General features: G+C 51.6%; 1 protein-coding gene across 1 annotated transcript in view; it reads right to left on the reverse strand.

Annotated features, from left to right (window-relative positions):
• Window positions 1–172: 172 nt before the first annotated feature.
• NMNAT2 (nicotinamide nucleotide adenylyltransferase 2) overlaps window positions 173–22,495 on the reverse strand; it is a 31,954-nt gene continuing 9,631 nt past the window's right edge. Inside the window, exons 2-11 of the mRNA XM_030033571.2 lie at window positions 10,705–10,793; window positions 9,910–9,977; window positions 9,122–9,200; window positions 7,790–7,919; window positions 7,049–7,129; window positions 6,889–6,933; window positions 5,499–5,575; window positions 3,768–3,869; window positions 3,455–3,522; window positions 173–3,325 (exon numbers count right to left, since the gene is read on the reverse strand). Coding sequence (XP_029889431.1) covers window positions 3,223–3,325; window positions 3,455–3,522; window positions 3,768–3,869; window positions 5,499–5,575; window positions 6,889–6,933; window positions 7,049–7,129; window positions 7,790–7,919; window positions 9,122–9,200; window positions 9,910–9,977; window positions 10,705–10,793 — 842 coding nt within the window. The 3' untranslated portion in view covers window positions 173–3,222. The remainder of the gene's footprint in view (window positions 3,326–3,454; window positions 3,523–3,767; window positions 3,870–5,498; window positions 5,576–6,888; window positions 6,934–7,048; window positions 7,130–7,789; window positions 7,920–9,121; window positions 9,201–9,909; window positions 9,978–10,704; window positions 10,794–22,495) is intronic.

Below are 22,495 nucleotides of genomic sequence, written 5' to 3' on the forward strand. Positions count from 1 at the left end.
TCGAAATGACACCAGTAACATCTTTTTGTTTTGTTTTGTTTATTACATAATTTAAACATTTTGCTGATAAAGTTTTTTTTGTCAATGACCATTTTTTTTCATATAGCAACAGAAGAAAAAAAAAAAATTAGGCTCCAAAACTTTTGACAAAGGTGAAATTGGTGGCATGGCAACTTCAACCCCTTCCCCTCCCCACCCCCTTTTTTTTTTTTTTTTTTTTTCCCAAAAGGCATTTGAAGTTCATTTCTCTTTCAGCAAATTGCACTGTTTAAAAGTGGAGGTTCAAAGACCAAAACCCACGAGCTTCTTCCCACCCCGCCCCTGCACCCTGGAAACCCCAGTCCTCACCTCCCTGGTGGTCACATGGATCTTCAGGGATGTTTATTTTTTTTTCTCCATACCCACCCAAAGACATTTTCCAAACCAGTCCCAGAGCTGAATGACCTGTTACAAACCCCCCATCCCACCCCCCCTGTACTGTGAGTTTTACTGAGCGGATACACAAAGGCGCAGGTAAGACTAGTAAAACAGAATATACTCATAATCCGTACCACAACTCTACGTCTCTAAGGCATGCCGTCCTAACTGCAATGGGATGGGAAGCCGTCTGGCTTCCCCTGCGTCCCATCTTGCGTACCTGAGGGAGGGAGGGAGGATCTGAGATGGCTCTCGGACACGCTGCCTGCCTTCCTTCTCTATCTCCTTTGTTTTATTTCCCTGTCTTTTCCTCACTTAAAACCCACTGTCCTTCCTCCTCCTTCAAAGAGGCATCGCTCCCCCAGGAGGTTAAAATCCCGCTCTACATGTGTGTATGTGTTTTGGAGGCTGGTCGCTACCATTGCTTTTTCTCCTCCGGCTTGGAGCTAAGAAACATGGGTGACGTCTGGCAAGGAAAGGAGGCTGCTCTCTGAAATAACTTCTGTGTTAGGGAGGAGAGACGGAAAAACTGAACATGTGAGAACAACAGGTGGAGAGGACTCTAGCTACTGGCTTATGTATGTTGAGTGTCTCATGGATGAGATGTCCCACCATGGGCACCTGCCCAGCGTGTTAGCTAAGGGAGCTCAGTAGGATGCTTGTGAGCAGCTTGAACTGGCTGAAGACTTCCCTGGAGAAGAGGCATCCCTGCACTCCAAGTCCCTTGCCACCCTCTCTGCTTTGGTGTCTGCATATCTCCTCACCCCATGGGATATGTACGCAACTGCCTGGAGATACCAGACCTGGCATTGAGGGATTCAGCTGCCAAATTTACAACAGTTCCTGAACAAGCCTCTCTGTGCGGAGGGAAATCCCTGGCAAGAAAAGACCTCTTCTGGCCTTTGGGCATGTCACATCACTTCTGTCTCTCTTGCTTTCCCTTCTGGGAAGAGCTGTGCTCTCCTCGAGAAGTTGTTAGCTACTGCTCATAAAACCCTGCCTGCTGCAAGGAGCCTGTGGCTGTAGGCTACCTTGTTTTGTCCAAAGTTGCTTGCTGTTATAGAGATGCCAGCAGCATCCAACAGGTCACCAAATTTAGTGCAATCTCTCATCTTTGGAGCTTCCATGAGAGCAGCTTGTGACCATTTGTAGACTTTTAAGGGGATGGAGTGTGTGTGGGGGGTAATTTCAGATCTTTCCCTGAAACACTCTGAAGCACTCCCAGCCCTTGGGTGTCTCAACAGAACACTGTCCCTTGCTTGGGACCAGCAGCTAGTCACAGCGCTGCCCTAGGAAAGCCACAAAGCCAGCATGGGTAATGGTTGTGCTTTGGGAGAGCGTGGTGGTGTGGCTTAGCCTGAGCCTAGTTAGCCCAAATTTATGGGGAGTGGGCAGATGTCCAGGAGCTATAGGCAGCAGGGCTATATCCAAAGCAATACAAGGTTAGATGGAGCAAAGGGAGAGGAAAAGGTGAGGAGTAAAGCAGGACTGTACCTTCTTCCTTGCGGCTGTGACCTTTCCCCGGGGCTGTGCATGGTCCTTGCACCCTAGAGATGCTCAGCAGGACAACGGCCTGCTTCAGCAACACTCCTCTCCACAGGACTTAAATAATTTTCTTTTGCTCCTTGTTACCTGCCCTGATTTTAATGCGAGCATCTCCACTAGGCTCCATCCCCGGCATTTGGGAGCATGTCACAGGCAGGAGAGCAGAAGCGTGGCATGTCCCAAGGGATGTGCAAAGTAGCCACAGCTGGTTTGGGAGGGGGAAAGTATCACGCATTTAATAAACTCTTCAAGGAGAGGAAGAAGGTAGGAGTGGAGGGAGAAGGGGGAAGTTTACAGACAGAAATGGAGATCTGGAGGCTAGAGAATGGGGATAGACCCAGCCCCCAAAAAGGTCAGCCAGGTTTGGGGCAAATTCTCACCAGAGGCTTTGGGTCACCACCTGCTTGCTTCTTCCTCCCTCGTTTCTTGGCTTCATAAATGGCAGGTCCCTTTCTAGGTGCAGTGGGGTGTCCTCTCCAACACTGGGTCTGAGTAGAGCATCACCCCAACTCCACTTGCCTTGGGGTGGGTTGGGTTCACTTGCAGCCAAGGAAAGGTAAGACATGACATCCTCCCCTAGTAATGCTTTGGCAGCAATGCTTGCCAAGGCCTCTGCTCCCCTTCAGAAATGCCCTCTCCATGATTTTTCAGGGCCAGAAGGAGGATTTTGTTAGCTGGGTTGTCCTACTGCTGGCCTGACGTGGTACACCTGCCATGGGGCACTGAGCCAGTTGGGTTGCAACTGCCTGCTGCCAGCCAGGATTCATTTGGTCATCGTGTCGAGAGGCCCAGAGGGCTCGCACTAAAACTATTTAAGAAAAAAAAGTCCACCTAGATTTACTGAGCTTAAGTACTGTAAGATGATGCAGAAGAGGAAGCCCCTGCTCTGAGCATGCTGGGAGGACGGACCGGGGGGACCATTTCCCAGTGACATGCTGGGAGGGGGGTGCCAGAGCTGCCTCCCCTCGAGCGCACCAAGCACATCGATCTTTTACTGGTCCCCCCTCCCTCCCCGCATATGAGGGGGAGGACAGTTCCCTGAAAAAAGAGACCAAACCATTCCCCTCGGGGCTGTGCTGCAGTTCCCTGGACATTGCTGCACGATGGAGCATTGGCACCGGGGGAGAGAGGCAGACACGAGCAGGAGGCCATGGGGTGGGGAGAGAGATGGAGACACGGACTGAGAGAGAGAGAAAAGAGTGATGGAGAGCTGTAGGCAGGCGGGACACGAGGGCTGTCTCGCTGCAAGACCTCTGGCGCTTAGCCGGAGGCATTGATGTAGAGCTGGCTCTTGAGGATGTAGTCGATGACAGGCTGGCAGAGGTAATCCACAACGTGTCCGTCTCCATGCTGCAGGGCCAGTCTGGGGGTGTTGGGGGAGAGAAGGGGGTCAGAGCCCACTTGGGTGGGTCAGGTACCCCTGCAAATGGAGGGGCTGGCTGGGGGCACCCCTCTCCCTACTCCGTAGTGGGAGTCCCCCTACATCACCCACCTGCTTTTGGTGGAGCTGACGACTGACATGGGGTGGTTTGAGTCGTCCTTCACCACCAGGATGTTGTTCTGCAGGGGAAGGAGGAATAGAGGAGTGAAGGGATGGTCTGAAAGCGGGTGTCTGCCCTGCCAGCCCCCCCACCCCACTGGCCTCAGGCGACTGCTGCATGGTGGCCCTATTGCTGATCCCACCTAGCAGCTGAGAGCATCTGGCCTTGAGATATCTCGTGCCCTATGGCAGAAGTGCTCACCTGGGTAAAGAGAGGCTGCAGGTCCTCTTACAGCCTTCCCTGGCCACACATGTATCCACTTACTTTGTACTTGCGGAGTATGGAGGAGTGGTTCATGATCCGTTCGGGGTCTGCTCCATCCCGGGGCACCACCACGATCCCAAACTCCCCGACGATCACCTCCATCTAGGAGCAAGCCAAAGCAGGGAGAGCTTTATAGCCACCCCATGCAAAACCCGCCACTGTTGACCACGCCGACCCCTCTGCACCATGAAAGCTGGGCCATGGTCTGGATGGAGACAGAAAGTGAATTTGAGGCTATCTCAACAGCCTTTGGCAGAAACTTGGAATTAAGGCATGGTGAGTGGTCTGCAGTGGATGAAGTAAAAAGGCACAGAGTTAAATCCTATTATGAGACATTGAGGTTAGGCTTTAGGGAGGACTTGTCATGGTAGAAGGAGCGTGGTGGCAGAAGAGGTTGCCCAAGGAGAACATGACCTCTGCCTCGCTGGAAGGGTTTATGAGCAGGATGGATGTGTTGGTCCTGACAGAGGTCTTCTAGGGTTGTTCTTGCAAAGTTGTTTGCACCAAGGCCGGTGGCCAAGTTTGCCACTGCAGGGGGAGAGCTCCTGCTGCTTACATCTGCCTCAGGTGAGACAAAGCAGGCTCATCTGAAAGAGCTCTGGGTCAGCAAATTCAGGCAGCAGGAGCCTGTGAGGTGGTGCTGGGACAGAATGCCTCTTCTGCCTGTGCTTTGACATCCAATTTTTGCATCCTTTGTGCTGGGCTTCAAGACTTGCCTCATCTTAGGTTTTGCAGCCTTTCAGAGGAGATATCTGCCAGCTAAGTTTTAAAAAAACTTAGGATTGAAGATGCGGTAACTGATTTTAGAAATAGTTGAGAGGCTCAAGGCGGAGGGAACGGGGGGATTGTGTTGACCGCCCAATTTCAGTGAAGAGCCAGGTGAGCTCCCACAGCCAGCACAACTCTGACTGCTGGGAGGAGCATGCGGGTCAGTAACCCAGCCCCTCTCTAGGGCTGATGTCCTCCCATGAAAATATGGCTTCTTCAGGTGGTGAACACAGTGTCCAGGGTGCTGGGTGTCCTGCTGCAGTCTTTCACTAAGGGGGCTGGGGGGGCACAGAGGGGTGGGCAGTGGATTTCATCCATTTGAGTTGTGGCAGTGAAGGTGCTGAGATGGGCTCATGTCAGCTGTGAGTTGGTGTGAGGCATCATCTGGCTGTCAAGTCAAGATGGTTTTATTTCTTGGCCTTTATAAAGATGGGTACTTGGGTACCCTGCATTGCAGGAAAAGCCTGTTATTAAGTAAAAGCTGTTGATTTGGCTGTAAACGTGTTTAATTTCTGAGGTCTGGCCAACTTTTGTAAATACCTTATTTCCTGTACCTCCACACTTCACTCTGCTGAGACTGGCATCTACTTGATGCTAGCTCCTTCTAAGGGACAAGGAGTGGGAGCGCAGCCTTTGAAAATCCCTTGGGATGGGCTTACCCTGCACCCCAGGTGAAGTCCTCTGCATGAACGGTGAGTGGGACCAGGGCTTGGGTCTGTGGAACGGGAGGCTGGGTAGGGTTGGTGACCCTGGAGCAGAAGACCCTGTCCCTCAGGCTGCCCTTGGGTAGGGGATGTGAGGGTCAGGGTTGGGATGGAGGAGGCAGTGGGGATGGTTAGCACAGTTCCTGCCATCCCAAGGGACCTGAGTGGCTCCCAGGAGTGCTGGGTGTGGGAAGCAGAGGAGGAGGAAGGGAGCCTGGGGAAGAGGAGCATGGAGGGGTGCCCAGTGGTGGTGACTCACGTCTGCTTCATTCCAGAGACCGGGGATGCAGAAGGACTCCAGCAGGTCGCTGCCACAGAGCAGTAAGATGCGAAGCTCTGAAGAAAAGAAACACAGAAGCTCAGAGGTGGGAGCAAACAGGGCTGAGCAGGCACTGTCCCTGCCCCCTGCCATCCCATTGCACTGCTCGGGGCGATCCTCTTCTGCACAGACCTCTCCTGCCAAAGCAAGTCCTGCTAAAGATCCCGTGGTCCTTCTCACATCTCTGCTGGTGCCAAACATCAAATACCCCCCACCCTACTTTATTTCAGCTCCTCTCCTGCGCTGCTGGGTTGTTGTCAACATTGCTATGTGCTGTTCAACTATGGCTGTGCTCCAGCCTTGGAGGTGGGGTATCCCTAGGGAAGGGAGTAATTTCTCCATGCTATGGGCACCGACAATCGCTTTGTGATCTGCTGCAGGGGCTCCAGCCATGGGGCAACGGGGAAAGCCCAGGGGACTGCTCAGAGCCCTGGGCATGGCCATGTTTGCTTTAGCAAAGCTGATGGTGTGGGTTGCTCATCTTGGAGGACTTCCATGTCCTCCCTTCCTCTCCCCAGGCTGGGACTGGTGCTTGCCGACAACTTGCTTTGAGAGTTGGCTTTGCTGCTCAGCAAGAAAGTTGTGCTGCGGAAAGGAGCTTTCTGCTCCAACGGGCCCATAAAGATTAGTTTATTTGCACAATCACCAGAGGAAAGCCATAAACCCGCCCTGAGGCGTGGGAAGAGGTGGCTGCATGGGAAGGTGTCTCCCTGGTTGGCATTTCCAGGTGGCCAAAGCCTTTGGGCTCTGCATGGTGCCAGTGCTAGGATGGGTGTTGTGCCAGGCTGTGTGTGAGCTAGTCCATGAAATGGATCTCAGAAACACCAGCAAGCTCCCCATCCAGAGCCCTGGGTGATGTACCGTGGTGCCAAGTGTGTGGCAGCCCAGTGAGTCTCAAACCCCTAAAGGGTTTTAGAGAAAGGGGCACTGTGGCTGGGCAGGCAGCTGAAATGCCTCCTGCTGCCACGCGCAAAGCTCTGCAGGGCTGCAGGCAATGAGAGCATGTGGGTGACACCACCATGAGAGGGCAAATTTGGTGGCACTTGGGGTGACTTTTAAGGCATGATGCCATGGCAGGTCTGTGCCAGTGCTGGGAGCCGGGTCCCCGCTGCTCACTCCCTTATTTCAGGCTGTTTGTCTGCCAATAGGAATGGGCTCAGGCCAGTTTAGCGCTGCTCCTGTTTCACTCCTGAGCCTCGATAGCTGGCACCGGGGTGAGATGATCCAGCGTCCTTTGCTCGCCACCAGATCTGTCATGCAGCTGCTCCCAAGCCACATAGCGCTGGCCCAGAGGAGCCGGAGCGACACGGAGCGGGGGCTGCGTACTCACCGATCTCCTCGTATCTCATCACCGTCCCCAAGTTGGCGTTTTCATCTGGGGAAGGGAAGGAAAAGAGAGGTGCTGGTGTGTGGCCTAGAAGAGGGGGCTGGGAGGAAGGCTGGGGGCTGGAGCTAAAGCAGAGGTGATGCTGGACCTTTCCTCTACATACCCACAAAGGTGAAGCGCTCCATGGGTGGGCGAACGCAGCAAATCCGGCTAAGGCTTTCTCCCACCTTCCCCAGGATCTTTGCTAAAGGTAAAGAAGAAAAAATTAATGGGAGAGAGGCTGTGCGGCCAATGCACACAAGAACTTTGGCCACCCTGGTCCTGAGACATACTCCTGTGCCCAGATGCGGGAACTGCTCTCAGCATCTCCCCACCACCTCCTTTCATGGTCTTAACTCCCAAGAGCGCTACGCTGTGCCTTGAAGGGACCAGCTGGACAGCTAAAATCACTAAAAAAAAAAAAAAAAAAAAATCACAAGATGTTAATTTTTATGGGATTTAAGTAAAGTCCCCTCTTCTCCCCAGCTAATACCTCCGTGTCCCACATCCCACCGTCTTGTGGGAGATCCAGCCACGTCACTGCTCCTGCTAGTTCATCCCTTGCCTGCACCCCATGGGTACCAAGTAGGCCTTCTCTTAGCTGATCTCACTGCCTGAACATCATCCAGCTGAAGTCCAGTGAGATTTCACAGCCATTTTAAGCTGTTCTTGGTTCCCCTTGCTGTGCTGGATGCTAACTCCTCCATTGCATCGCCACCTGACCCTGGCCTTGGTGCATGGAGCCTGATGAGTGACCTGACCCAAAAGTAAGATGATGGAGCACTGTTCCTAATGCTTGGCAGACCTGGCTGGGAGGTGAGGGGTGGATAGTCATCCCGCTCTTCCCTACCCTGCTGGTGCTTACCCGCGGTGGGCTTGTTGGAGACGTTATTGTTGTTCTGGTAGATGGTCTGCGAGGACTCGTTCTGGGGCTGGCCGATCACAGGAGTGATGGAGGGCGTGTTGACGTTGGAGAGGATGCAGCCAGTCACTCTCTGCAATGAGGGAGAGATGTAGCTGGAACAGTGCCTTCACTCCAGCTACCTCCCAAAACCTTTACGACCCCCATATTGAGCCTCCACACCCCAGGATGAAGGTTATTTTTAGTGACAGTATGTCCAAGCTCACTTTAGGATCTCCGGTCCCATCCAACCTCGCTGGATGGGCCTGGGGCTAGCAGGAAGCTGTGGTTAATGATTCGTGATTAAGGCTGGGAAAAGGGTGGGATTAACTTTTTGTGTGGACCCATGAGGCTGGCAAGGCTGCAGGTGTGCTGGCAAGGCTTCAGCTGTGCTGCCTGCTGGAAGGCATCGCCCCCATCGCCTGGAGGTGCTCATAAATTCTGATGAATAAATAAAAATGCAGCGGCTGATGAATCAGCTGTGCAAAGCCAGCAGCTTACACATTACCCTGGGAGCAAATGTGCCCTCTTCTCCACCGGTCCCTGCAGGAGAAGGCAGGCATCTCCAGGGGCTCTCTGGCTTCGACACCATAGTCCCTGGCTGCACTGGACATCCCGTTGGGCTGGTTAATGCTACTTCTGTACCTCCTGCCTGGGGTGCATGTGAGTTTGAATGATGCTGTTTTAACCATTTCCCCTCCTTGGTTTGCTCGCTATATCCAAGTGTTGGCAGCAGCCCTGCTCTCCCCGTCCCTGCAGTCACCCACGGGCAGTCACCTTCCTCCTCAGCTCTCAGGCCTGCCTGGGCTTCGGAGGGACTTTTCCTCCCGGGTTTTGTGCTCCCCAGGGACTTCCCAGATGCTGAATTTCCCACTGAGTCACTCTGTCGGGTTCATACAGCAGTTTCGGCTCAGCTGATGAGTAGGGATGCCCATCTACCTCTCCTTCCCCTCAGGGTGGACCAAACGGTAGGCATTAATGATTTGGGCTTAGGCCCACTCTGCCTTCAACCCTGCTCCCCTCCTGGTGTGTGTGGGACTGGGACAGCTGCTGGCTCTGGCTGGAGGGCTCAATTTGCTTTCACCGTCAGGGCAAGGAGCTCAAAGTGGCTGTGACAAGGTGTCTTGCACCTCTTCCAGGTCAGGATTTCGGGCGCGTTCTTGCAAGTCTTTTCTCTGTCTGTCCTGGCTGTATTTTGGTTGTTGATGTCCACGTGCCGGTGCAAGAGCAACCCCACTCCTGCACTCTCCCCACACCCTCACCCCAGGTGCACCTACGGTGCAGAGGCTTCCTCACCTTCATCAGGTCGCGGTGGTGCTCCAGCACGCTGCAGGTGGTCTGCCAGGTGTCCTGGTAGCACTCCCAGGGGTCCACCCTGCGGGGAGCACAGCAAGGCAACAGTGTTGGCCAATGGCCACTGCCTGGACCTCCTGGCCATGCCACCTCCTCCCCACTGGGCTGGCCAGCAGTGCCATGAGCAGCCACTATCACTCCCCCAGTTCTGCCATGGCCTCTGGACATCCAGCTCTCCTTAATAGCTTTGAGGACCTGAATGCGTGCCTGGACACCTTTCCACTCTTGGTACCCAACTAACCAGCTTTCCTTTGGCTTGGATGTAACCACACGTGTTACAACCCTGTTTCCTGAGGCCAGCCCAGAGATGTTTCTGGTCCCACCTTAGCTGCCAGAGGGCACGTGGCAATGCTGGGAAGGGGAGAGTCCGTGGGCTGCTGCAGGTGTAGAAAGGGAAGGTGCCACGGCACAAGGCTGGGGTGCGCTGGGTGACTTTGGGCCTCACCCAGACACCACAGACTCAGCGGGGGGCTTGCAAGACCCTCTGAAGCCAAAGGGTCCCCTTGAAGGATGGTGTAACGCTCCTCATTGGTTCTCTGCTAGACTAGGAGAGGAAGGCCTCTAGTTTTTAATCAAGGTTTGGCTGGGAGAGGAGAAAGTGCATCCTCGAGCTCTAGCAGCTCATGGCATCTCCACTTCATATGTAGGACTTTGCCCCCACGGTGCTGGGGAAGTGGCAGGGGCTGCCGGGGGCTGCTGGTGCCGCAGCGGGTGCGGGCTCTGCCACTCACCTGATCCAGTCGGAGGACTGGACGGCCAGTTGGCACATGGTCAGGCGGTGCCGGCTTGAGACCAGACCCTGCAAGAGAGGCTGATTCAGGAATGGTTACAGGAGGCAAGCATCGTGCCCTGGCCAGCCTGGGCTTGCAAACCTTCCCGAGGCAGAGCATCAGGCTCGCTCAGATGACACAGGCCAGAAGGATTTGTTCCTGCCCACAAAAATTTATTCAAAGTCCTGTTTGCTGGAGGGGAAGAGTCCCTGCCTTACTTCAGCCCTTGTTACGTACCATTTGGTAAGATTTGCTCAGCACCACCACTCTCAACCCTGTGCTGCAGTGGGGTCGGACCTGGGGATGGTGGTTTTCTTGATGAAATTTCTCCAGCTTTCAGGAGAAGAGGAAAATCTCTCCTCACCTAATTTGGATTTCCCCTGCCACAGAAAGTGCTTTTAAAGGTCCCTATTTGCATTGTCACCATCCCCACAATAAAATTGGCTCTGAAATCATTCAAACAAACAAAAAAACCCCAACCCAACAAGATGACCACTACCATTTTGGGTGAGTATGGTTCTCTCTGCTGTCTAGTACTTCGGATGGTTGTAGGGTCTTGCTGCAGTTTTTATCTAAAGAGTGGGTGGTTTAATACTGTCCCTCCTCTTGGACACATTCCTGTGGTCAGGAGCTGCCCCAGGCAGAAAAGGTCCATGAAAGGACCACAGGTACAGGCAGTGCTGCCTAGTGCTCACCCCTGGCTTCAGACATACCATTGCACATAGGAGGCAGAAAGGGAAAATGCAGGTGACCCACCGTCTTCCCATAGGAGTCGTGCACAGGCGAGACAATGCCACCAATGACAATGAAGCGTCCGGTCTTGTGCAGGTAATCCCGGGCTCGCTCTGAAGGAGGAGGACAAGGAAAAGGGTGCAGGGGGATTCAGCTGGACCCACTGAGCCCTGCAATTCCCTGCTGCCACCCACCGGCTTTCCCCAAAGCCCATGGAGCAGCTCATGCCAGCTCAGGCAGCACCGGATGGGCAAGGCGACCAAGGGAAGGGCTGGCTTCGTCTTTACTGCTTGTCTCATTCAGTGCCGTCCTTGGTGATGCTGAGCATGGATTTTCCTAGTGATCCCCAAACCTTGCGGGAAGGAGGATTTGGTGGAAGAAAGCAAGTCTTTAGCAAAAGCTAAATCACATTCAGACCCCAAATCGCCTTCAACCACCTCACCAGGGCACCAGAGGGGCAGCCAAAGCCTGCACCACTGAGAGCTGCTCAGCAGAGATGGGCTCTTTTGTCAGCCCTGGAGGAGCCAGACTGAGCTCACAAGGTAATGCATGAAGCTGGTTCATTCACTGCCTGCAGACAAATCCTTTCCTTTCTATTTTTCTCTGCCCAGAAACTACATCCCTTTCTCTCCCCATGAATTCTCCCTTCCTCGCCTGCTACGGTTTGCTGCTGACTACCAGCCAAAAGCTTTCTTAGCCCCTGGAAGATGACTGATGGCTCTCCTAACCTCAAGCATCACTTCTGACAAGGACCCCTTAGATGTGGGCAAGATTAAAAAAACCAAGGATAATAACAAAACCTGCTGCCTCCACCACTGCAGGGCTGTGGAGACAACCCCGTGGTTTTATGAGCAGAAAACTTTTTGCTAGCTCATGCATCAGTGGCTGGCCGTAACTCCCTGCAGGAGGATGTCAATACAGACTGGGGGATGGATGGGTTGAAAGCAGCCCGGCCGAGAAGGGGATACTGGTGGGTGACAAGTTGGACATGAACCAGCAATGTGTGCTCGCAGCCCAGAAAGCCAATCATGTCCTGAGTGCATCACCAGCAGCATGGCCAGTTGAGGGAGGGGATGCTCCCCTCTACTCCGCTCTTGTGAGACCCCACCTGGAGTACTGCATCCAGCTCTGGGGTCCCCAGCACAAGACAGACGTGTGTCTGTCATAGAAGGGCCATGGAAATGGTCAGAGGGCTGGAACACCTCTGCTATGGAGAAAGGTTGAGAGAGCTGAGGTTGTTCAGCCTGGAGAAGAGAAAGCTCTGGGGAGACCTTATTGTGGCCTTTCAATATATAAAGCTGGCTTATAAGAAGAATGGAGACTTTTTACCAGGGCCTGTAGTGACAGGACAAGGGGCAACAGTTTTAAATTAAACAAGGGTAGATCTAAGGTAAATATAAGGAAAACATTTTTTTACAATAAGGGTGGTGGGATGCTGGAACAGGTTGCCCAGAGAAGTTGTGGATGCCCCACCATTGGAAGTGTTGCAGGTCAGGTTGGACAGGGCTTTGAGCAACCTGATGAAAGACATCACTGCCCATGGTGGGGAGGGGTTGGACTAGATGATCTTTGAAGGTCCCTCCCAAGCCAAGTTTGTGATTCTAAGTTGTGCTGTTGGTTGACAGCCTGAATAAGAATTGCCATCACGCATGGGGCTGCATGCATGTGTGCTTAGCACGGATAGATCCCTGCCACCCCCACTGCAAGACCCACATCTCATGTGCTGCTGTTTTGGAAATGCTGAAGGGTTCACCAGGAGAAGCACTGCACCAGGACCAAGATGCTCATCCCCATCTGCTCCTCTCTGCTGGAAAGCACTGGGCTGCTGCTGGTGAGCTCACCACCTCTAGCTCTAACCCTGCTTGCCCCTTGCTTGCTCCAACTCTGCTTGCGCCAACCTTGCTTGTATCCTGCTTGCTCAAGCCCTGTTCACTCCCTGCTTGATCCAACTCATGGACAGCAGCTGGTGGGAGCTGCTGCTGCAGGACTAAGCCTTGGCAGAGGAGACACAATATTGGTCTGAAAGCACATCATCACAGCAGGACGGGGGAGAGCCCTTCCTGCATGCACTGGAGAATGGGAGGCTCAAATGCCCTGCATGTGGGCTCCTGGGGTCTACCCTGTGTGGTCTTGGACAGACAGATGGAGCCATCCTGTCGGGGAACAGTAGGTCCACTGCAAGAGCAATGGCAGGGCTAGTCATGGCATGGTCCCTGCTGCAGCTGCTGGCCGATCCCCAAAGTCTCACTTGTGTTTGGGCGCTTCTTCCCCTGCCAGTTTTCCCTTCTTTCCTTGGGCTGGTCCTGATGCAGCCACCCATCCTGCTTCCCTCCCTGCCTGCAGGCAGGGCTGCCTCAGGATTTGGGAAATTGTGATTATGTCCTCCCCTTCTAGAAACCTCTTTGCTGATGCCTCATAGGGTTGCACCCATCTTTGTCATGGCTCTGCTGCAGTGATGCTGTTATCCACTGATGCATCTGGCTCCCTTGCCTTCAGCCATTTCTCCCTCAAATTCTCTCTGCTCCCTGCTGATACATGGTATTAAATATCAGCCACATTGTCGCTGGGGCTTTCCCTGGGTCCCCTTCCCGTGGCACCCAGCACCCATGCCCCAGCTGGTCCCTCAGCAGCCGCATGGCTCTTACACTGCTCCCACCCTGTGTCAACACATTGCCTGTGTCCCACTATGCCAAGAGACTTGCCAGAGTCCCTCCAGCCTGATGCACAGTCTTGGGCTGATATTTCCAAAAGGTGGCATTTGAGGATAAAAATGCTGGTGAAGAGTTGCTAAACTCCTGTGGGCTCCTACGCTGTCTGACCTCCCTCTGCCCACCCAGAGCACACACATTTGTGCCCCAATGCTTCTCTGAAGGTGCTCTCAGAGAAGAAAAGAGGGTTTCTCACCAACACTCAGGATGGAAAGTCCCATCTTTTCACGCTGCAACAACAATACCTCCTGCCCCCCAAGCTTTTGTAGCTGTATGACCCACCCCCTTTACTTGAGTTCTCCCACGGGGTGCATTGCAACCACCTTGTCCTGCAGGCAGGCTGTGCCTGTGCATGAAGCACGGCACTGCTGTGGGGTTGCAGCCCAACAGAAAGCGAGGAGGAAGAGGCTGGGAGGTGCGAGCGTGGGGCAGGTCGGTGGTGGTGGTGGTGGCCATGGCTGGGCTGGCCCTGCCACCTCTGCCAAGCATGGGGAGGGTGGCTGGGGAGTGCACAGTGCAGCACTGCCAGCCCCAGCTATTGAGATGGTAGAAAGAAAAAAAAGATAAAAAAGGTAAAAGCAAAAAAGGAGACAAGATTGATGAATCACTAGAAAGCGCTTTTTTTTTTGCAAGTGGAGGATCTAGAAAAATATTTTGCATTTGCAAAGAAAACAAGCATTTTTGAAGCTAAGGTGACTTCAGGATCCGTCAGCCATCCCAAGATGTCACTGCACATCATATCCTACAGCCACCCTGCTCCAGCCACCAGCATTCTCCCAGGGGACGGGGAGCAGCCCTGCCTGAAAGGCTGGTGCCCTCCCATGCAGCAGCAGCAGGGAGACACTTGCAGGGAAACTTCCTCCCCCATCACCTGCACCCAGCCCCAGCTGGCACCCACTAAAGCTGACGCAAAGCTCTCCAGTCTGCATGGGATGGCTCCTGCTTGCCTTAGTGTTGTAGCTGCATTATTCCTTGGAAATAAGCAGCAAAGCTAGCTCTTGCCATCTGGGGAAGTTTCGCCATCCTGTCCCCTCAATGTGGCATCAGCTGTTGGGGCAGGGGACCCACCCTACAAACCCATCTTTGCCAAAGCAGCCATGTTCCTGCTTCCCCTCCAAAAGAATCTTTCCCAGAGAGAAATAGGGAAAGAGAACACTCAGTGTTTGCTGGATGCAAGCACGGTCGTGATGGGCACAAAGAACATGAGCAGACAGGGGATCCTGCTGCATCTTCTGGAGCTGCTGCGGTGAACTGGGGCTCCTGGGCTTTTAGTGGCAACAGAAACACCTCATTGTCCTGCTGCTGGTTGAAAATTAGCCATGGGCTTGTTCATGCCTGCCAGCACCATGAGGGTAACACTGGTTGGATTTGAGCATGTGGGAGCGGTGGCTGAGCCCTGGGCCACAGCTTGGCACAACAGGCAGGTGAGAGCACAGCCTGGCAGGTCCAGATGTGGGGAAAGGGTCTTTTCCACAGATACATCGATGGGTATGCTTTTCCTGCATGTTTCCCAGTCAAATTATCTTCTCTGGGTGGTGTGGATGGGATTGTGCTGTTTAGGAAAGGACAGTTCTCCTGGCGATGCATCTCTTCAGCTCCTGTGCCCTCGCTCCTACTCTGCTTCAGGACAAAAATTCATCCCTAAGATTATTTTAGAGCTCCCTTGCAATAGCTTGGGATGGATGAAGAGTGCTTGTATGTCAAGGGAGGCGAGAGGGGCTAAGCAGGGAAGGGAAGTAGGGATGTCGCTGAAGAACCACTTGGACAAAATTTTTTCCTCCAAATTTTGAAATTTCTACTAGCTATCAGGTCAGTTAAAAGTCAATTAAGGAACTATAATTGCCATGGACTTTTTTTCCCCCTTTGAGGGCATTGAGCAGCCCCAGGCCCCTGTGACAGCCTGTGGGAGGTTTGCCAGCCTCAATAAAACCTCTTCCTCAGACTCACCCAAAATCCTTTCCCTGGCTTCCTTCCCAGCTCTCGTGCCCTGGATGTGCCAGCCCCCAGAGAGAGAAAAACACACTTAAATCATTCGATCGGTGCAGGGAGTAAAATTCAATTGCCTGGATTAGATGTACTGAAAGTTTCCCTCCCTGCCCTCAAATCCTGAGCAAAAAGGGGTTAACACTGGCAGTTTAGTTTGAACCATACTTTTTTATCTTCGCTCATTGTTTATCTACAGGGAACAGTGCGGGAGCATCTCCATCCGCCAGTGGGTTTCACCAGGGCAGCGAGGGAATGGAACCTAGCTCTGTGTGTGACTATGGCTATCTGTGCTCCAAGTGGTACCTAGCAAAGCACCCTATGGGGGAGCACACACAGAAGAATACAATATTCTTGGGTGGTTTTTTGTTTTTTTTTTCCATGGGCAAGGGGGTTTGAGGTTGAACCAGCATCATAAATTAAAGCACAAAACTCCATAGGTGGTGGGATTCCCTTTGCAGCTCATCATGACAGCCTTCTGTAACCACTGCCCAGAAAGCCAAATGTGCAAAAAATTTCTCTTTCTTCTCCATCCTGCGTTTTAAAAAAGAGGAATCAGGGGGTACCAGCACCACTTCTCCCTCTCCAATGCTCTATGCTCACCTTTATTGAAGCTACCAGCTTTTCCATTGGTGCCTTCAAGGTTAATCAATCAAGAGGGAGAGAAAAAAAAGCCATTTTTTTTCCCTGCTCTCTCTGGCATCTCTCACACAAACCATGTCCTGGGACCTCTTCTAGATTGAAAAACAGATGACTGCATAGGGTATAAGTTACAGAAAACAGTATCAAGAGACTTTTATAGCAAAAAAAGAATTGAGCCATGATGTTGGAAGACGAATTAAAAGGAAAGAAGAAATGTTATTGGATGAGCCTAGAAGCAGAGGAGGTTTGTGGGAAGGCTATCCTAACCGCCTTGGAAGTGCACGCAAGAAGACAACTGAAATGCTTGGAGTTGGTTGCCACCACACAGGGACAAAATCCAGGCATGATTTTTGGAAAAGCCAAAGCAGAGCCTCCCCTACACACACTGCCACGCAGGAGAGCTGGGGCTTCAAGTGTGCAGAGGAGCCAAGATTGAGGGACCAGCATCTACCCTTATATCATAATGCAATTTAAAATGCAAATTAAAATAAAAAGGAAATTCCCTAACAAAAAAGATGTCATCGAGTTTGAAATGAACACATACTCTCATTATGCCGTGCTTCACCCCGACTTGATTTTCCTTGCCAAAAGTTTAAAAACACTGACCCATTCATTTCCATGCCTTCTCCTTTGCATACAGCTCCTTTATAAAGTTCACTCTTAAGACAAGCTGAACTCCTTGCATGTAATCTCCGCTTCACATTCTCAAGGACGGCTGACGGTATTAATTTGCCTTGAATTTTTGGTGGCAAAAGCCAATGATTTCACCTGGCTATCAATTTCTCAAGGTCTGTATTTAAACAGCCCAGTGCCAGGCCCGCATCTTCAGGGGATGTGATCCATGCTGGTGGCATGTCATCTCAGCTCCAGCTCTCAGGAGCTCACACCGACTCTCTACCACCACCGCCTGCCTGCCTACATAAAACACCTTTTCCTGCAGAAAACAGTTCATCTCCTACAAATGCATGGAAAGGATTGGAAATCCAAGCAAACCCATATAGTTTTTGTGACTGCAGGTGGAAAATGTATTTGCCTGTTTCTACAGCAAGGCCAACAGCTTCAGCGGGACAGATCCTATGGGATGCTGATGTGCCACTGGCCTTGCAGCACTCACGGAGGGGTGTGCTGCTGGGAGGAGATGGATGTTGCTGCTCTCTGTGTCGCCATCAAAATTGTTCATTTGTTTTTAACCTGCACAATATTATTTAGAGAAACCTGTAAAAATGATGCTGTTCTCCAAAATATATATAGAAATGTTGGGATCTGCATTTTCAAGAGCTTGTTGTCTATCTCAGAAATACCAAACAGAACTTAAATATGCATGGAAAAAAAAATATATTTATTGACTATTAAATCTCTGCAAGGGAAGCATTTGGGCAAACATGCGGGCTACGAAGCAGCAGTATGGTGTAGCAGAGGGCTGACCCAGGAACAGGAAGACCTGCCTTCTGGTCCTGCCTTGCCTACAACTTGCAGAGCATCTCTTCATGTCCCAGACTGGTCTGTTCTCACTTGTTTTTGGGGCAGAGCATGTCCGTTTGCTTGCAGAGCCGTGTCCATTGGGCAACTCTGTCCACTCGCTTGTGGCTCTGCTGGCTCGCTTCTTCATGTAGCCATCAGCTAAGCCAGATATTCACAGCCATCCACTCCAAAGCAAAAGCCTTTAAAAGGATTGTGTTTTCTTAAATGACATCTCAAATCCCATTTGGGGAGGAGCTGTGCTGCTAGTTGGGGCTGGCACTGTGGCGGGAGTAGCCACCCTCACTGCCAGGATGGTGGCTGAGGATTTGGGGCAGGTGGCACCATGGCTTCAGGGTGGCACAAGATCGCAGCGTTAGTTTGCGGTGTCTAGATGCATCCGCACCGAAATCATGATGCTGCATTTAAACCTTCTTTTTTTTTTTTTTTTTCCCTCACGGATTGAATCCTCTTAGACTGACGTACTCTTCAGTGGCTAAATGGAGAGGGCGACTAGCAGCCATAGTCAAGCCTGTCCAAACATGTTAGCTCATCAAGCCTTGAGTCCCATCCTCTGTACAATGCAAGACAAAACTGCTTTAGACCTTGTAAGAGATCCTGGGGATGTTGGTGGTTCACTCCTTGCTCTGGGCTAAGGTCACAGTGCCTCCTGCCGTGGCATGTGCTCCTTGGCATGTGCAGGAAGAGGTGTGGGTCTCAGTATCTTGAAACGATGGGTGATCAGCAACATGGCTCCATGTGAGGAGCAGCTAGGAGTTGGGCAGCAAGGGCAGGGAGACAGGACGGAGGTCATGGCTGGCACAGAAAGGGCAAAGAGGGTGAGTCTTCTGTTGTCCTCAGGTCTCCTGCTGTCCTTGGGTCTCCTTCTGTCCTTGGGGCTCCTTCTGTCCTTGAGTCTTCCAACCTGAAGAAAGCGGGGCTGTGCACAGCATGAGGCTAAGCTGAGGAGTTCCACACCCAAGCACGGCACTAGTCGCTCTTCTGGGTTTCTGGAAATGGGATGCTGGGTTTGGTGGGTCATCACTTTGAACCGCTGCGGCTGCTCTGATGTTGTGGTGCTTCCTCCAGACTCCCAAGTCCATGTTCTCAGAAAAGACCTTTTTTAACAAAATTCGTTGTGTCTTTCATGCAAAATATGCTGCTTGTGGGGACCAGGTTCATGGTCCCCCTGCAGACATGACTAAGGCCAAAGACACTGCAGTAGCTTTGCATTCCTCTTCTAATCCATATTCCTTATGGTCAGCCATCTGTGCAGCTCTCAATCTTCCCTCCCTGCTTGTGCAAAGATTTCTGCCTGGGAAACAGTAGATTTTGGCCTGAAAAGCCATCAGTCTCAGGACTCTCTGTCCCACTTCTCTGATGGTTTGTTGGCTTTCTGGCCTGCTCATTGTCGTTGAGCTCAGCCTTCTGTCACGGCTTCCCAGCCCTTTCCCAGCCCATTTCTTGCCTGTTGAATACCTGTGATGTCCAGAGACCGTGCTGGACCCCAGAAAACACCCTCCAGTATTTTCATTTTCTATGAGCACTTTATAGCCTGCAACACCAATGCAAGGATGTTGGCTTGGAAGAGAAAAGCTCATTTCTTTTCCAGTGTAAATTGTCCTTAATGCTCCAGACAGCTTTGCATGGCTTTTAAATATTGTTGACATAAATAAACACCAGCAATGGACCCTGCCAAGACATCCATTAGCCCACTGGCTGCGTGCTTGTGTGGTGGAGAGCTTTCAGCCATGGTTCCCAGGGTCTATGCCTCCTGGCACAGCCCTTCCATGGCAGCTGGTGGTTGACCTTAGCCTTGCTATGTTGGGGAAGGAAGGGACATGGGTGACACTTGGACCCTTCCCAAGCACTGGTGACAGCTCCCCGCTGCCCCAGCCCAGCTTTGCTCACCTCCCCTGCAAATGCACTTCAAATATTTTTGGGTCTACCACTTTCCTGCAAGATGACAGTGGGGAAAGACCACTCCAGGGCTAAAAAAATGATAAGGGATGATTTTGTCCGGATTGTGTCAAAAAATAGCGTCCTGCTTCCCCAGTAGGAAATCAGTGCTTATTTAAGAGATGTTTCTTTATGGCGGTTCTCACTGAGTATATTTAATCGCAATGTTTCAGCTCGTCTGGCACTGTTCCATCACCTAAATTGATGTTAATGAAATCAAATATTCCTCATGTTCAATTTTTCAAGGCGCAATTTCAGCTTGTATTTTCTTTGCCTTTGTACCTGGTTCATCTGCACCCCTAAGACTTCCTTTTTCCTTTTTTTTTTTTTTACGGAGGAATGCCACCAGCCAGCTCTGATTTATGCCCTTCTCCCCACGGGAGATTCAAGCTGTAGCCCACTCATACTCTGCACCAGCCTGCCAAAAACACACATGAGGTAGCAGAGAGGCAAGAAAGTTTTGCACAATCTTAATCTCTCTTCCCCGAAAGCCAGGGCAGAGGAGGGTGCACAGCCATGAGTAATAGAGAAGGCACAACCATTTCCCGGGTGTCTCATTCTCATTTCGAGCAATTTGGCCTCTGACATCCTTGGATGAGAGGCAGGATACAGCCACAAGGTGCTGAGGGCAAGGCAGGCGCTTTCCCACTGTCTAAAATACCTTCTCCTGCAGGGGAGAGTGACCCAGATACGCCAGCACACTTTGTTTTATTCTTGAGCTAGCAGCACTTGCAGGACCTAAATGTTGCTTCCTACCCCGAGCCCAATTCGGGCAAGGAGCCAGCAGTTATTCTCAGTCTAATTGAGGGGGGTGTGTGTGTATATATATATTTTAAATTTTTTTAAAAAAATACTTATAACTCTGAATGCCAAATCAGGGATGTATTCATCAGAGATGTACTCATCTCAGAGCCCAGCTAGCCTGCCTGCCCCAGGGCCACTTTCTCTGCCCCAGCCAGCATTTTCACCCACCCATCGCCTACAGCCAGACCTTGGTTAGAGCTGGGGAAATCATTGGCACCTCCATTCCCTGCACTTCCTGGAGGGACAAGACGACATTACTACTAGAAGAACAAGCCCTGACTGCTCTTCAAGGGAGGTTTCTCTTTCGGGAAGAAGCAAAAGGAGGGGCAGAGAGTGGTTCTTCATCATGGGGTTGACCCTTCCCAAGGCAAGCCTGGGGAGATCCCAGTGTGTCCCACTGACCCAAACAACCTGTTCTGCCTCGAGCTCAGTGCCTCTGATACGATCTCAGTCAGATTCCCAGGAGACTTTTGGTTGGTAGAAAAATCCCATTAAGCCCCCTAACGCTTAATGATTTTCATCTCTCAGCTAATTGCTCTGTTACACACTTTCCCCCCATCCTGTTAGTCCATAGCTGCACCCAGGCATTGTAGAAGTAATGAATTTGGAAGGGACTTCCATGCTAAATGGCTTCAGTCATTGCTGCACATTTGTTTTAACAGCTTTTCATAAGCACAAAAAAGCACTGGCCACCAAATAACTTGAAATTCATGGTGGAAGCGAAGACTACAAAAGGCCCCAGAGAAGTGATGCTGCAGCACCTGACCCTCCCACCTCTCAGCCCACCCAGGCCCCCCACCAGTGTCCAACTCCGAGAGCCGCCCGAGTGATGACTAACGAGACTCACGCTATCACCATCTGTTGACCACTTGTGGCTTCATGGCAGAAAAGTGAAATTAGATGTTTAAACCAAATAAAAAAAATAAAAAAGGTTGAAGACTGAGTCACAGTGAGCTGACTTAGAAATAGCAGAGCATTTGCTGAAGACCCACAAGACAGGGCCTGGGCAGGGGACCTGGCTGGTCCCAGATGATCTGTGTTTCTTAGATGAAGCCATAGAGGAACAGCTTATTTGATATCATTGAAACTGAAACTGAAATTGAAGGCATCCTATTTTTTCCTCTTATTTCAGAACTGGATTATTGCAAGAGGTGGTGTGTGTGAGAAGGCACACAGGAGCCCAGGAAGAAACCCTCCAGGTCCCAGAGCTTGAGAAGAAGCATCTGAGGAAGAGCCTGGCAAAGCAACCCAAGCCAAAGCACTTTTTCCCCTTGGAGCATCCCACCCTGCTGTGGTGGAGCAGGTGGGAGCAAGCAACGCCCATCAGGTGAGCAACATGGGGACAAATACAAGGAGCTGCTGCTTGAGTTGAAGCTGCCACCAGCTCCTCCAGGTAGGGACTGGACCTACTTTTCTGCCAGGCAGGTGACTAGCACAGTGCTGTCACTCTCACCACTTCTAAGGTGAAGTGGTATAATTTATTGCCCAGAGATCTCCATCCTGGTATCACAGGGAGAGGTGGAACATGCTCAGCACCTTGCTGGGTCTCACCTGAAGGATGGGCAGCTGAGTCCTGCCAAAGTGGACCGCCTTCCACCTGGTATTTGACACCCAGAGCTGCTGCCTGGGCCTCTTAGAGGTCTTGGGGCTGACAAGGTGAGGGGAAGCATCTAACCTGGTAAAAGCAAATCTTAGCAGATAAAAATGGATGAAGAAGACAACTTCATGTAAAGAAGGACGTTTTTTGAGCTCCCTGCTAAGGGACAGCACCGAAACACCTTGCTTAGAAGCCCTTAGAGGATGGAGCATCTCTAGGTAAGCCAAGTGTCCATATGCATGGTATTGAAGTGAAAAGTGAGAGGTGAGCCACCCTTCCCTGGCTGGTGCACAAGCTGGCTGCCCCATAAGTCAGCAAGAGCTGTGCACACTGTAGCATGGTGGAGGGGAGTGAGTTTTCCAGTGTAGTATTTCCCTCATTTTTTAGAGAGAAATGTGCTAAAATGTGCATTTGCCAGCGCTCAGTGTAAAATGTCCCTCTGAGCACTGGGATTTATTTAAGTACAAACCAGGGGAGTGAACACCACTGTGGCTGAGGGGGGAGAAAGTGGTTGGAGCAATTTCAGCTGAAATCCCTCTCTGTTATAGGGTTTTTGGAGGCTAACAGCTCTCCAGCTGGTGTAAAGTGATGTGAACGCACGGCCCGCAGTAAAGCAACATCAATTTGTGGTGTGAATCTGGCCTGGAGCTGGTATTCTGTGGCT

Source organism: Aquila chrysaetos, chromosome 12 (genome assembly GCF_900496995.4).
Source record: "Aquila chrysaetos chrysaetos chromosome 12, bAquChr1.4, whole genome shotgun sequence".
Lineage (NCBI taxonomy): Eukaryota > Metazoa > Chordata > Aves > Accipitriformes > Accipitridae > Aquila > Aquila chrysaetos.